The sequence below is a fragment of the Melozone crissalis genome, unplaced genomic scaffold (genome assembly GCF_028551555.1).
Source record: "Melozone crissalis strain CALT ecotype California unplaced genomic scaffold, PUWL_Pcris_2 ptg000060l_1, whole genome shotgun sequence".
Lineage (NCBI taxonomy): Eukaryota > Metazoa > Chordata > Aves > Passeriformes > Passerellidae > Melozone > Melozone crissalis.
In genome coordinates this window covers 440,001-454,340 of record NW_026535838.1, presented here as the reverse complement: position 1 = coordinate 454,340, position 14,340 = coordinate 440,001, and the positions used below count along the sequence as shown (strand labels likewise).

The 14,340-nt window shown below is 55.7% G+C and overlaps 2 protein-coding genes across 3 annotated transcripts in view; both read right to left on the bottom strand.

The window, feature by feature from the left end:
* Positions 1 to 14,340, bottom strand: part of TOMM5 (translocase of outer mitochondrial membrane 5) — a 184,756-nt gene that overhangs the window by 121,346 nt on the left and 49,070 nt on the right. The gene's annotated exons all lie outside the window — the stretch shown is intronic.
* Positions 9,542 to 14,340, bottom strand: part of ZCCHC7 (zinc finger CCHC-type containing 7) — a 98,233-nt gene continuing 93,434 nt past the window's right edge. For both annotated transcript variants that reach the window (XM_054287607.1, XM_054287606.1), the window contains exons 10-11: positions 10,573 to 10,690; positions 9,542 to 10,137 (exon numbers count right to left, since the gene is read on the bottom strand). In XM_054287607.1, coding sequence (XP_054143582.1) covers positions 9,692 to 10,137; positions 10,573 to 10,690 — 564 coding nt within the window. In that variant the 3' untranslated portion in view covers positions 9,542 to 9,691. The remainder of the gene's footprint in view (positions 10,138 to 10,572; positions 10,691 to 14,340) is intronic.

Here is a 14,340-nt window from a genome sequence, read left to right as displayed (position 1 = left end):
GTAAAACTATAATACAAATTGCATTGGGGGTTTGCTGGAGTTAAATTTTAATAGCAAGCCAGCGCCCTTTTAATGACATTTTATACATTTAAATTGGGCATGATCCCTTTGGGAACAGTAATTTTATTCATGGAGATTATGTCTAATTTGAATATAAAAACACCACTAAAAAGATATTGGATTTGCTGTTTTTCACTTGCAGCAGCTCCGGAGCCCAATCTTCCCGACTGGCCGGATGGGAAACTGCAGGAAGGGCAGGACGGGATCCGTGCGAGCCCCGCTGCCCCCGGGCACCATCCCGGGGGCTCCGAGTGCGGCGCCGGCTCCCCGGGCACGGCTGCGGGCGAGGGCAGCGGCGGGATGGAGCCCAGGGCTGGGGTGCGGCCCCGGATGGAGCCCAGGGCTCTGCTGCGGCCCTGCACAGCTCCTGCTGCGGCTGCAGCCCTGCACAGCTCCTGCTGCAGCCCCTGCACAGCTCCTGCTGCAGCTGCCTCCCGCGCTGCCTCTCTCTCTTGTGCTGGAGCTGGGCAGAACATCCCAATTCCAGCGCCAAAGCACCGCGGCTCCCGACACACCGGCAGGGGGGTCCTGTCCCCCTCGAGTCCTGTCCCCCTCGGGTCCTGTCACACGGGCAGGGGGGTCCTGTCCCCCTCGGGTCCTGTCCCCCTCGGGTCCTGTCACACGGGCAGGGGGGTCCTGTCCCCCTCGGGTCCTGTCCCCCTCGGGTCCTGTCACACGGGCAGGGGGGTCCTGTCCCCCTCGGGTCCTGTCCCCCTCGGGTCCTGTCACACGGGCAGGGGGGTCCTGTCCCCCTCGGGTCCTGTCCCCCTCGGGTCCTGTCACACGGGCAGGGGGGTCCTGTCCCCCTCGGGTCCTGTCCCCCTCGGGTCCTGTCACACGGGCAGGGGGGTCCTGTCCCCCTCGGGTCCTGTCCCCCTCGGGTCCTGTCACACGGGCAGGGGGGTCCTGTCCCCCTCGGGTCCTGTCCCCCTCGGGTCCTGTCACACGGGCAGGGGGGTCCTGTCCCCCTCGGGTCCTGTCCCCCTCGGGTCCTGTCACACGGGCAGGGGGGTCCTGTCCCCCTCGGGTCCTGTCCCCCTCGGGTCCTGTCACACGGGCAGGGGGGTCCTGTCCCCCTCGGGTCCTGTCCCCCTCGGGTCCTGTCACACGGGCAGGGTGTCCCGTCCCCCTCGGGGCTCAGGAGGGCCCGGCTGCCCGGGCTGTGCCCCGCAGAGTCACGGGCTGACGGCGCAGTTCTGCAGGGCCGTCCCCAGCCCGCGCTCACCCTGCCCGGGCACGGGGACCCTCCAGGGCTGGCGGCGCTTTGGGGAGCGAGGAGCGGCGGCACGGCCCAGCCGGGCGCAGCGCGGAGAGGCGCGGAGAGGCCGGGCCCGGGCACCGGGGGCTCCTGCAGCGGCCGGGCTCCCGCCAGGAGGACGCGGAGCCGGGGGCTCAGCCCGCCGTGTGTCCGTGCGGGGCCGGCAGGAGCGGGGCCGGCGCCCGCTGCTCCCGTGCCGGGCCCGTGCGGGGCTGCGGGGCACCGGCACCGGGCGGGCTGAGCCCCCGTACACCGGAGCGGCTCCTTCCCCCGGCAGCGTCCCCCGGCTCCCCGGGCCGAGCCCCGCGGAGAGCGGGAGCCCCGGAGCGGAGCGGGAGCCCCAGAGCAGAGCGGGAGCCCCGGAGCGGAGCGGGAGCCCCGGAGCAGAGCGGGAGCCCCGGAGCACAGCGGGAGCCCCGGAGGACTGCAGGGTGCAGCCGCGTCCGGCGGCGCCGCCCGGGCCGAGCCCCCGCACCGGCGGCGATAACGGCGCTGCCGGGCCCCGCACGGAGCCGCAGCCTCATCTCCGAGAGCGGATAAACTGTTTGGCCTTTGGACAAGATTATTTCCGTTCAGAACACGATTGTTATCACTTAATTGAAAATAATTATCCAATGCAAATTGGGTTCAAGTTGGCAGCTGAACTGAGGAGACGGCGCGTTTCCAAGCGGTTCTGGGCAGGGCCGAGGGCGAGGCTGGGGCTGGAGCGGGGGACGCTCCGGGGCAGTGTCGCCTCTGCAAGGCCCGCACCCTCCGGGAGAGCAGCGGGGCCGAAATGCCCCGGGGTGTCGCGAACCGGGGCGCTCCGGTTTGCCCGGCCGTGGCAGGGGCAGGGCGGGCTCCGGGCTGCCCGGTGCCCTCGCTCAGGGCTGACAGTGCCAGCCCGCGCCCGCCGGGTCTGTCTGAGCCCCGCCTGGGGCACACGGAGGATGCGGGGCTGCGAGAGCTGCAGCCCGTCCCGCAACGGAGAGAGCTGGGGCACGGCTGGGATGGGGAGAGCTCTGCAGAAAGCAGCAGGAGCAGCCCCTGGAGCTCTGACCCAGCCGGGCACTGAAACCCCGGCTGGGTCGTTCCTCTTGTGCTGGACTCGCTCTGGCCAGGTGCAATCAGCCCGCGGCTCCAAAGGTCACCTGTGTCTGTGTGCTCTTGCCCGTGCAGAGAGGAGAACACGCGTGCCCGGAACTGCCCCACGCCAAGCGCTGGTGCTGCTGAGCCCTCCTCTCCTGCCCTGGCTGGGGGCAGCCCGAGCTCCTCCTGCCCGGCCTGCCTCTGCTCCCGCTTCCCTGCTTCCTGCCTGGATGGATTTGGACCTTCCCAAGTGCCCACAATGCCCCTGCCAGTGCACAAATACACCACAGAATGCCAGCTTCCCACAACGGTATTCCTATGATTTGACCAGACTGGCACAAGGTTAATTAAAAAAACAACAAAAAACCCAAAAAACTAATGTTTAAATGCAGTTTCATCAGGAGAAGTGCAAAATGCCTCTGCAAGAATTTCTGCCAGGACTTTTCAAACCTTGCAAAGCCCAATTAGACACAGTCAAATATTGCCCTGGTTAAAGACTATTAGTTTTCCTTACATTTGTCATGAATTAATTTTTTCCGGCTGTATCAACAGTGTTTCCTTTATAAATACAACTGGCTCCTTTACATTGAAAAATTAAATTTGCTCTGATAATGAACTGAGGCGCTAATAATCATTTTGCAATGCAAAAAAAGTACAATTACTGTCTGCTGTGCCCTGTGGTGCCTGGCAGGCTGTCACTGACCCGCTGTGCCCTCGTCACCCCCGTGCCACGTGCGAGGAGCAGGATGGCAGTGCCACCCTCGCTGGCACCCCCAGGGCAGTGCCAGGGCTGCGGATGAGCCCAGGTGTGCTCGGTGTTCCCAAGGAGCTGCTCAGAGACACGTGGGGTGCAACAAGGTCTGCAGAGGGACTGAGGCTGTGGGAGAACACAGTGTGGGCAAATGAAGGTAATGTAGAGTGTGACCCGATCCCCCAAGGAGTTGCAGCTGGATCCTATTACTAAAGATTAGGAGCAGGTAACAGGCAGCACCTGTAGCCAATAAGAGCTGGTGGCGTAAAAGAGTGGATTGGTGGGAACAGGAGTCAGAGGGCAGCTGCAAGGACCAGGAACAGCCAGTGCTCGGAGGAGCTGCCTACAGAACACATCGAGGAGGTACAAAGCTCTGGCGATATAATGGTAATAGAACTGTTGTAGTATATAAGACAACATCCATGTGCTTTCCACTTAGGTGAAGTTTTGGTCGTGTGCTGTGTCTGGCAGGGATACAGTGAATTTTTTTTCCATTGGCTGGTAAGACAACAAATGAACTGCTGTAATATCCAAGGCAGCACGGGGCCAGCCTGGCACTGTGGGCTGCTGGTGCTGGCTGCAGCCTGGCCCTGGACGTGTGTGGGTGGTTAATGATGGTCCCCACAGGCTGAACAGCAGCTGGACAGACAGACTGATGATTTGAGATGGACTTTGGGAAAAGGAGCACTTCAAGGAAGAGCCAGCCTGTGCTATGTCACAAAGACACGTCCAGCTCCCCCCCACAGGTGTGCCATGGACACAGACACCTCAAATCACAGCTCTCCTTCTCTCCTCAACCTCTCTGTGCAACAAATGATGGACCCAACACTCCCTTCTCCCCTCTTCACTCCTGGGACAGCTGCCCCCATTACCCAACAAGGCTCTGACCTCCTGATCCCCCCATCGTGTCTGCTCTGCAGCGCTGGCTCTGAGCTGCAGCCTTCATTTATTCACGCCGTGTAGGTTTCCTCAGGCTGCCTCACCAGTGCACATCAGCTGTGACCTCCAGACACCGTCCTCTCCTGGGATGAGCATGTTTTGCCGCCCCAGGCATCTCTGGAGTAAGGACTGACACTTCTCTGAAGGAGGGGGAGCAGTGACAGGTTGAGGAGCACTCTGGTTTAATGGGATGGAGCAGAGCTCCGTGGAAGCAGCTCAGGCTGCCAGGCCTGGCAGTGTGGGATTCCAGCACAGCACTGCCCTCTCACAGTACCTGCTGTGCTGCTGTTGATGGTGCTGGGAAATCCAGCCCTTTTTCCATTTTCCTTGTCCTCTCCTCCTCACTGAACGTAAGCAATCTCCTGCTGCTTTGTTCTGGTGCTGAACTCCCTGAGCTCCACCAGCTGCCCACAGGAGCCCTGAGGGCGTGCTGGTGGCCCTGGTGACAGCTGGAGCTGGACACAACCTGCTTTGCTCCAAGAGGTGCCAGCCAGAGCTGCAGGCACCAGTTTGTGTCACTCCTGATTCCCTCAGGTGCTTTCCAGCACCAAGCCAGCCCTGTCCCTGTCTCCTCTCTGGTGGCACTATCCTGAGCTGCCAGCTCTGCCCTGAGTGCCCTCTGGGTGCAGATTTCTGCACAGCCTGACACTGGTCAGTCCTGGAACTGATGTGCTCCCTGCCAGGACCCAAGCTCACCCCAGGCTGGATGTGCCCCTGCAGGACCTTGTTGCTTTTCCCACAGTGCTGCTCCCTCACCCAGATCCCATCTGCTTCCAGGGTGCTGCTTCCCTTTTTTCCCTTCCCATGCCCTGAAAATCATCCTTCCCCCGTCTTTTACTCCCTGTCCTGTAATTAGAAGCAGCAGGCATCTCCCAGAGCACAGCTCTGTAGGGCTGGCTGCCTGCAGGACACCCAGAGCGAGACAGAGCACAAACTCTCCAGAGCAGAAATCCGTTCTGATTTAGGTGAAATGTACATCTTTGGGTCTGTGGCTGGAAAACACAGCTTTGTAGCCTGACTGCAAAGGCCTAGGCTCAGGGACACTGCTTCAGTGAAGGACAGAGAGAAGGGGGGAGACAGAGGGTGATAGAGAGAGACAGAGACTGCTGTGACAGCAGGCCAGCCTGACCTAGGAATTCTTCCTGATAAACAAGAACCAGCAGCGAATGTCACTGAAATTTGTAAAATGAGTATGTATGAACCTATTGTGAAACTGTATGCAGATGTATTTGAGAGGGGGATAAAAAGGGACCTGGAGTTCCCAGAAGCACACGTGGCTTTTAAGGAGAGCAATCTCCACATGCGTCCAGCGCTGCAATAATAAGCACACCAGCTTTACAGCTTCCACAAAGTTGTGGAGTTTTTGGCTCTCTCCGCAGAACAGGAGGCAGCTGCCCACAGGGCCATGCAGGAGCTGACAGGTGTGCTGGCAGGCAGGTACCACAGGAGCTGCAGCCAGGCTGGGTCTCTCTGAGCTCTGTGTGAGCCTCTGCGCCTCAGCTGCTGCCACTCCCTTGCCAAGGCAGGCAGGCTCTGCCCAGCTGTGCCCAGCAGCCTTTGAACAGCCCACAGCAGTGCCCAAGGGTCCATGCTCCTGCCGAGCCCTCTGGGCAGCAGAGAAAGGCCAGGGCTCCCCTGGGCTGGTCCCGCCACGCTGGCAGGGACCTGGGGCTCGGGGGAGTCGGGATGAACTCCCACCTGAGCTCTGCTGCACCTCTGCACTGCACAGGTACTGGAAAAATACCAACATAGCTGGGTGGGATGTGCCTTGGCTTGTCTGGCCCTTGCTGCTTGATCAAACACGGCAGCTGTGGTGTTTCACCCCACAGACACCTTTGGCTGGTGGCTGTGTGGTGTTTCACCCCACAGACACCTTTGGCTGTGCAATGTGTGGTGTTTCACCCCACAGACACCTTTGGCTGTGCAATGTGTGGTGTTTCACCCCACAGACACCTTTGGCTGGTGGCTGTGTGGTGTTTCACCCCACAGACACCTTTGGCTGGTGGCTGTGTGGTGTTTCACCCCACAGACACCTTTGGCTGTGCAATGTGTGGTGTTTCACCCCACAGACACCTTTGGCTGTGCAATGTGTGGTGTTTCACCCCACAGGCACCTTTGGCTGGTGGGTGTGTGGTGTTTCACCCCACAGACACCTCTGGCTGGTGGCTGTGTGGTGTTTCACCCCACAGACACCTCTGGCTGGTGGATGTGTGGTGTTTCACCCCACAGACACCTTTGGCTGGCTGGCTGTGTGGTGTTTCACCCCACAGACACCTTTGGCTGTGCAATGTGTGGTGTTTCACCCCACAGACACCTTTGGCCTGGTCTGTGTGTGGTGTTTCACCCCACAGACACCTTTGGCTGGTGGGTGTGTGGTGTTTCACCCCACAGACACCTTTGGCTGGCTGGGTGTGTGGTGTTTCACCCCACAGACACCTTTGGCTGGTGGGTGTGTGGTGTTTCACCCCACAGACACCTTTGGCTGGTGGCTGTGTGGTGTTTCACCCCACAGACACCTTTGGCTGTGCAATGTGTGGTGTTTCACCCCACAGGCACCTTTGGCTGGTGGCTGTGTGGTGTTTCACCCCACAGACACTTTTGGCTGTGGGTGTGTGGTGTTTCACCCCACAGACACCTTTGGCCTGGTCTGTGTGTGGTGTTTCACCCCACAGACACCTTTGGCTGGTGGGTGTGTGGTGTTTCACCCCACAGACACCTTTGGCTGGTGGGTGTGTGGTGTTTCACCCCACAGGCACCTTTGGCCTGGTCTGTGTGTGGTGTTTCACCCCACAGACACCTTTGGCTGGTGGGTGTGTGGTGTTTCACCCCACAGACACCTTTGGCTGGTGGGTGTGTGGTGTTTCACCCCACAGACACCTTTGGCTGGTGGGTGTGTGGTGTTTCACCCCACAGACACCTTTGGCTGTGCAATGTGTGGTGTTTCACCCCACAGACACCTTTGGCTGGTGGGTGTGAGGTGTTTCACCCCACAGACACCTTTGGCTGGTGGGTGTGTGGTGTTTCACCCCACAGACACCTTTGGCTGGTGGGTGTGTGGTGTTTCACCCCACAGACACCTTTGGCTGGTGGGTGTGAGGTGTTTCACCCCACAGGCACCTTTGGCCTGGTCTGTGTGTGGTGTTTCACCCCACAGACACCTTTGGCTGGTGGGTGTGTGGTGTTTCACCCCACAGACACCTTTGGCTGGTGGGTGTGTGGTGTTTCACCCCACAGGCACCTTTGGCCTGGTCTGTGTGTGGTGTTTCACCCCACAGACACCTTTGGCTGTGCAATGTGTGGTGTTTCACCCCACAGACACCTTTGGCTGGTGGGTGTGAGGTGTTTCACCCCACAGACACCTTTGGCTGGCTGGCTGTGTGGTGTTTCACCCCACAGACACCTTTGGCTGGTGGGTGTGTGGTGTTTCACCCCACAGGCACCTTTGGCCTGGTCTGTGTGTGGTGTTTCACCCCACAGACACCTTTGGCCTGGTCTGTGTGTGGTGTTTCACCCCACAGACACCTTTGGCTGACTGGCTGCTGCAGCTGAGCACGTGGAGACAAGTCCAGGCTTGAGGAGCTCAGGTTTCCCTTGGTGGAGAAGCTTTGAGGCGATGGTGAAGGAAAGGAGCCGGTTCTGAGGGAGGGTTTGGATCCAGAGCTTTATTCTGGCCCACAGGCCTCTGAATGCAGCACCAGCTCCAACAGAACTCCCTGGGCCCGTGGTTGCTGCTCCTTTAACCCCGGGGAGAGGGGCAGGGAAGGGGCAGGGAGCCACCAAGCGGGGACAGGAGGGGAGGGACAAAGGGCCAAAGGACACCTGGATGGCCCAATGTCCTCCAGGGGTGGAGGGCATCTTTGGAATTCAACGCCCTTCTGGAATGCCAGGAGTGACAGACAGTGCTGGGAGGGGAAAGGAGAGGCTGACACACCTGGCTGGGAATCATCACGGGAGGCACCCGAGGTTCTGGGGTAAACCTGAAATGACAACCCGGCACCCAGGGATGTGCACAGGCACCGCTCTGAGTGCAGGACATGCACTCACCTCCTGAGAACCCAGCTGGCCAGACGGCCACAGCAACCACTGCAAACAACCCTCTCCTGTCTGCCAGGTGTGTGCTGGTTTGGATACAGGCTCAAAGTGACTTCTGCTCAAAACACAGAATTCAAAACTGAAAAGGGGTGCACAACACAGCAACTGGGAAAAGAGCTGTTTCTACGTTATAAACAAGTCTTTTCAGGGGTGCAATTAACTTAGTATTTTTCCATAAGGCTAAAACTGATTTTCTTCTCAGTATCATCAGGAATTTTTCAATCAAGTAATAAATGAAGGTAAGCATAACTTATTTTTTGTTGCCAAGGACATGCTGAAGCAAAGCTAGACATCAGGATTACAAATACTATGTATGTACATATCACAAATACCTCTGAAACAGGATGACATGGTCACCAGAACACCTGTGGCCCCACTGCTGAGTTTGCTAAACACAAACCTGACGAATTTAGGGAGGGATGGGATGGGATAATACTGCCACAATGAGAGTCCTCACATTTTTCTTGGGTGCCTTTCCAGATGCCCTTTCAGGGTATCAAGAGTCTCTAATTTAACTCGAGAGGGGAGGAGCTGCACCTCAGTGACACTGTGCTGTCACCCTCAGCTGCTCACTGGGGACAGGTACAGCACAGAGCACCTCACACAGCAGCAGGGTACAGATCATTCCCTTTTCACAACACTAGAGTACAAATGCATTCCTTTTTCCTTTACTCTTGGCAGTGGTGATGCAGGAGAGAGAACATGATGCTGTTTTCAATTATGTTTGGAATGCAAGGAAATGAGGAACAAACCCATTCTCTTCATATTTCTCATGTAAAGTTTTATTTGCGTTAGTCCTTTGATAAAGCATTTTACTCTTACAAACCTTAAAACAACATGCTGAATTCCAGTGTACAAAAATAACTGTCTTTAAAAAAAATTTAATTTTAGCACAGTGTGACTGGAACCAAGTATGTTCTTGATGCTCCACTCCATTTTCCTCCAGCACATGACAGGAACAAGGACAGACTGAGTGGGAGAAGTGAAGTGTGCTCCAGGCCCAGCTGCTCACTCCTGCTCTGCTGACCGGCTGGCCAGCACAGGGTGGATCCCCAAAGCTGAGCCCGGGCTGGATGGCGCTGCTGTGGAGAGGGAGGGGGGACTGCTGCACCCCAGAGCACAGAGCGAGCCCCGGCCGTCCCTGCCAGGGGAGGGAGGTGCCCAGGCCCTGCTGCTGCCTGAGGGGATGTGCTCTGTACCCACCCTCCCGCCTTCAGGCCCAAAGCTCCTGGCATTGGCCCCAGAGGCGCTGTGCTCCAACAGCACAGCCAGGCCTCACTGCTGAGCAAACGAACCCTGCCAAGCCCAGCGTGCCCCCACAGCCCCGGGCAAGGAAAATGAATGCACAGCATATTGTAGAAGCCCTGCAGAGATGGAGAGGTCCCCGTGGCTGTGGAGATGGACAGCGAGAGTGGTGGTGCCCAGCAGGCCGGGACAGGGACAGACTCCAGTTCGTGTGCTAGGAGAGGGACAGGAGTAAAGACAAGGCAGAGCCAGAGCAGGGAATGCAGTGCTACCTGCCATCACCAGGATTTCTGCTTGGACTTCTTCTTCCTCTGTTTTATAAGGAACAGATTGTCCCTGTTAGGACTGGCAATTTTCTGCTTTTTCCAATTCTTCTTCCTTTTGGCACCTTCTGGGGGCTGGTGCACGCTGAGGGCCTTGCAGCCTGGGGGTGCCTGGGGCAGGGCCCTGCGTTGGGCCCTGCTGCCCTTGCAGCCCTGCTGCTTGTGCCCCCGAGGGAAATCCTCAGGGTCCCCGTGGATCCCAGCAGCCCTCCTCTGCCTCTCCTCCTGGGCCTTCTTCACCCGCTTCACCTTCATCTTCTTGTGCTGCTCGCTGCTCCTGCGGGGCTTGCCCTGCTGCTCTTTCCAGAGTTTGCTCTTTTTCTTGTGGCTGGGCACCTCGAGCTGCTCCTCCTGCAGGGGTGTTTCGGGCTGCTCGGGCAGGAGGCCAGCTTCCTGCAGGTCTGCAAAGCACAGGGGATTATTTCAGTACCCAACAACCCTACAGCTGGGCACCTGAGCCATCACACCTCTCCTCTGTATGAAGTTAAACAACAATTTATCTCTGGCAGATTTCTTCACTGTGGGTTTTTTTTCTGTCATCAGGCTAGAATCTTAGCGAATTGTGATTTTATCCCCTTCCTCCTACTTCATGGCACTTTTAATGTCAGCAGATTTTTCAGAATTAAAGCATCTGACAATGCTCCCTGAGTGACTTTGACACAGTCAATTTCCATGATAGACATAGATGAGTAAAGTCACAAATCTTTTACCACCAACAGGCTACCTGTTCAAATCCACACAGCTTTTCCCAACACATGGAAGTAATCCCACAATGCTTCCAAAAAGCACAAACACAGGACTGGAAGGTGGGAGGGATGTCCCAAACCACACTGTACCTGCCACTTTTCTTTTCAACCTGTTGGCTCTCCTCCTGATGTCGCACTCATCATCGTAGTAGTAGACGAAGGGAGAAGTGGGGAACATGTTCCCCTGCATCCTCTTCTCTGAGCACTCCTGCAAAACACATTCAGGTCACTAGAGCTGCCTGAGGTGGGATTTCCTGGAGTGAAATGGGCCAGGCCTGCAGGTTCTGCTCTGTCCTTGTGACATTCTCATGACCAGCTCGTGATTCTCCTGCACACACTGGTGCTGTCTGAGCACACAGAAGGAATTTCCTGCCGTTCCCTCACACCTGTAATACCCACAGAACAGGCCATGATGGCCAGGTGCAGACAGGCACGCACCAGGTGAGCTGCTGGCAGAGCTATTGGGCACAGGGACAGGGCAGTCCTGCTGCCAGGCAGGACCCAGCACTGCTGTGTGCGCACACGTGGCCCCTCAGAGGCACGCAGGGCGCTGGCAGGGCAGCCTGGCACTGGGATCCTTGGCATGAGGCTCCTGCAGCCCAGAGGGGACAGGGGAGCAGCCACGGGCTGCCAGAGCCCGCTCACAGCCAGGATGGGTGTCACTGTGTCACTGTGTGCCACGCCCTCACAGGGACAAGCCACAGGCAAAGCCTGCTGCAGGCTGCTGCCAACACAGCACACTGCAGGGGCAGGGCGAGGGTTTTCTGTTTCTAATGAAAGGGGAGAAAGAAGAGCAGGATGTCAGAACTCCGTACATCCCTCTGGGTGTCCAGAGTTGCCAGGACCCTGCCAGGGGGCTCAGAGACCCTGGCACACAGCCCAGAACACCTGTGGGTTTGATTACAACCCATGGAGCAAATTACCAGCTTTGTGTGAAGACCTGAAAGCCACAGAAGTTTAAGTAGTGTAATAATAAAATTATCACAAGGTGAAAAAGTAGATTTTAAGGTTTTTAGAACAGGGGTTTTGGGGACAAGATGGAGGGACTTGGGCGTGTCCAGCCTTTCTTCTTCTTCTTCTCTACCTCCATCTTCTGCCGTGATGTTGGCACTTTTGGATTGGTTTAGAGTAGCAGCTCAGTGTCTAACACAGGTGATGGGTATTGGAAAGTAATTGTAAACACGTTATGCGTAGTTTGTGGTATAAAGAGATAACACCACCTCAGGGGTAGGCAGAGTGCCTGGAATTGTCCTGCTGGATGGAGCTGGGCAGGGCAGGAGAAAAATTTTTATAGATAAGAAACAATAAACAACTCTGAGACTGAGAACTGAAGAGCTCTGACTCCTTCTTCAAACGTGGGGCCCGAAACAGAGACTGTTGACACGTGTCAGGGCTGCAATAACCTGCAACCTCCCGAGAGCAGGAGAGCCCTGAACAGAGAGCTGGGGCCAGGACGGCGCTGACTCTGGCATCATGGGCATGCCAGCCTATTCCCCAACACCTGCAACAGGAATGTAAGTTTTTCACTGCTGTGCACGCAGTTTGATCCATGTCTTGAGAGCCAGGCTAACAGGAACATTTCCTATGATTCTGCCTTTTATCTGGGTACCATGATATTGACAGGTGCTTTATTCTCCTTTATCCTCCTTGTAAATTGTCTGTTACCTGCTGTGCTTTGCTTCACCATTTTTCTCTTCTTAGATACTGCCGAGATCATAGAAACACAGAATCGCACAATGGCTTGGCTTGGTAGGGACCTTAAAGATCATCCCATCCCATCCCAGCCCATCTGTGGGCAAGAACACCTTCCTGCCACTGTCCCAGGTGCTCCAAGCCCTGTCCAGCCTGGCCTTGGGCACTGCCAGGGCCTGCCCTGTGCCAGGGAACGATTCCTTCCTGACAGCTGATCTAACTCCACTGCTGTCACTGTGAAACCATTCCAGCAGCACCTGGGCCTCTCCAATCTGCAGGAGCTGTCAGGAGCTCGCACTCACCTGATGCAAGCACCACGGCACCAGCAGCTTTCCTGCGTGTGCTGCTGCTGCCACTCAGTGCCACCCTGGCAACCCCTGGCCCTGCCTGCTCCTCTGTCCCTTCCAGAGGCACAGCACATCACAGATGCAGTTTTGATGTGTTTTGCATTTCTCAGCTTCTTTTTGGTATTTGCTTGCCCGAAATTTAGTGAAGAACCAGTTTTCCTGCATGTGTTTTGCCTGTTTTTGGGAATGGTGTGCACATGGGAAGATCTGGTTTCTCTGTCCCCTTGTCTTGGTATTGGCCTACCCCTTTCACTCAGCCCTTGCTCAGGCTGTTTCTGCTCCTTGTACACTACTACAAATACTTTATTATCTTCCTGAACTTTGAGAGACATAAAATGTCCACAAGTTGCTTTCCTCCCTTTCTGATTTTGTACAGTTCCTACCAGTTCCAATCTAAGTATTTACTATCAGCTCCTCATACATAATTTCTAATTATTTTTACATCAGCCTTAATAATGACTTAAATAATTGATTTACAGCAACCCTAATAATTCCTCATTACTCTTACAACAGCCTTGTATCTATGTGTGTCTGTCTTCCTCCAGTGCCATTTTTTGGACAGTTTAATAAAAGTGAAAGGCCCAAACTTTTAACAAAATGCACTGGATAGTTGAATGGGCTGACACACAAGAGCAGGCAGAAGGGCAGAGAGGAATTTGCTGGCAATTTGCTGTTTCTAAGCCACAGGAAAAAATAAGCTTAACCCATCCAATGCATGATTAACATTCCTTTTCTAGAATATTTGTGGCTTGGCTCCTGCACTTATTCCATAAAAGAACAAACCCGATTATTTGCTCTGTACTGGTAAGTGCAGGTACTGAAGCCACTTAAGGCTCATGATGTCTCCTTTACCAGGCTGCACCTTACAGAAGGACAATGCTAAACTTAGGTCAGATGTTGACCTAAACCAGGAAACTACAAGTAAGGATCATCACAAGGCAGGCAGAAATTGAAGGTTCCCAAAACACCACTCAAATAGTTGGGCTGAGTGTGGTGAAAAACCTGACATGATGCTGAATGTGGGGAAAAAAAGAAAGGGGGAAGAAAAGCTGTATCCAGCAACTGTTTCCAATGAATATTCTCTCTCCCAGGCAGTCTCAAATCAATGAACCTCCCTAGGAGAGATAGCAGCTGTTACCTGCCTCCCTTTCTGTAAATTAGGTGGGTGGGATCCCTTTACGCACTGGCCTCCACCGAGGCTGCTCACACTCCTCTTGTGTCACACACACCAGTGTGGCTCTTGCAGCTCTTCGCTCCAGCCCCACACAGACAGCGTGTGTTACAGATGGATAATGAGATGATTGACTCTCACAATTAAAAGATAACTATCGTGTGAATATTAAGAGAAGCTTTAGTGATGTATAGTTATGTATAGTTATGTTATTGTAGTTTAGATGCCCTCTGTTCTCCCCATAGTTCCCTTCCCCCCTGTATTGTTGCCATCAGACAGCCAGGGCTGTCTAGGACAGGTACAAAGAAGCTGCACAGGTGTCCCTTGCATGAGGCAGCTGGGAATGGCAAAGCTTGGGGGCGCTTAGGGCGTGCAGATGGCAACACCTGACCTGCAATCCAGTGACAAGAAAGCAGTTTCCACTGATAAATGGCAAAGAAGAGCGAACTGACAGAATCTGGGAGGGGCCAGGGCTGGCTGATGGAACCCCAGGGGTACAAAAGACTGAGCACCCATCTTGCAGATGAACCCGCCACGCGGAGTGCACGAGGGGCAGTTCGCAGCACTGCAGCTTTTTCCTGATGCAGCCCTTTGCTGCGTTTCTGTCCAGGTTTGATAAGCCCGTGTCTGTCTGTCCCGCCCAGGGAT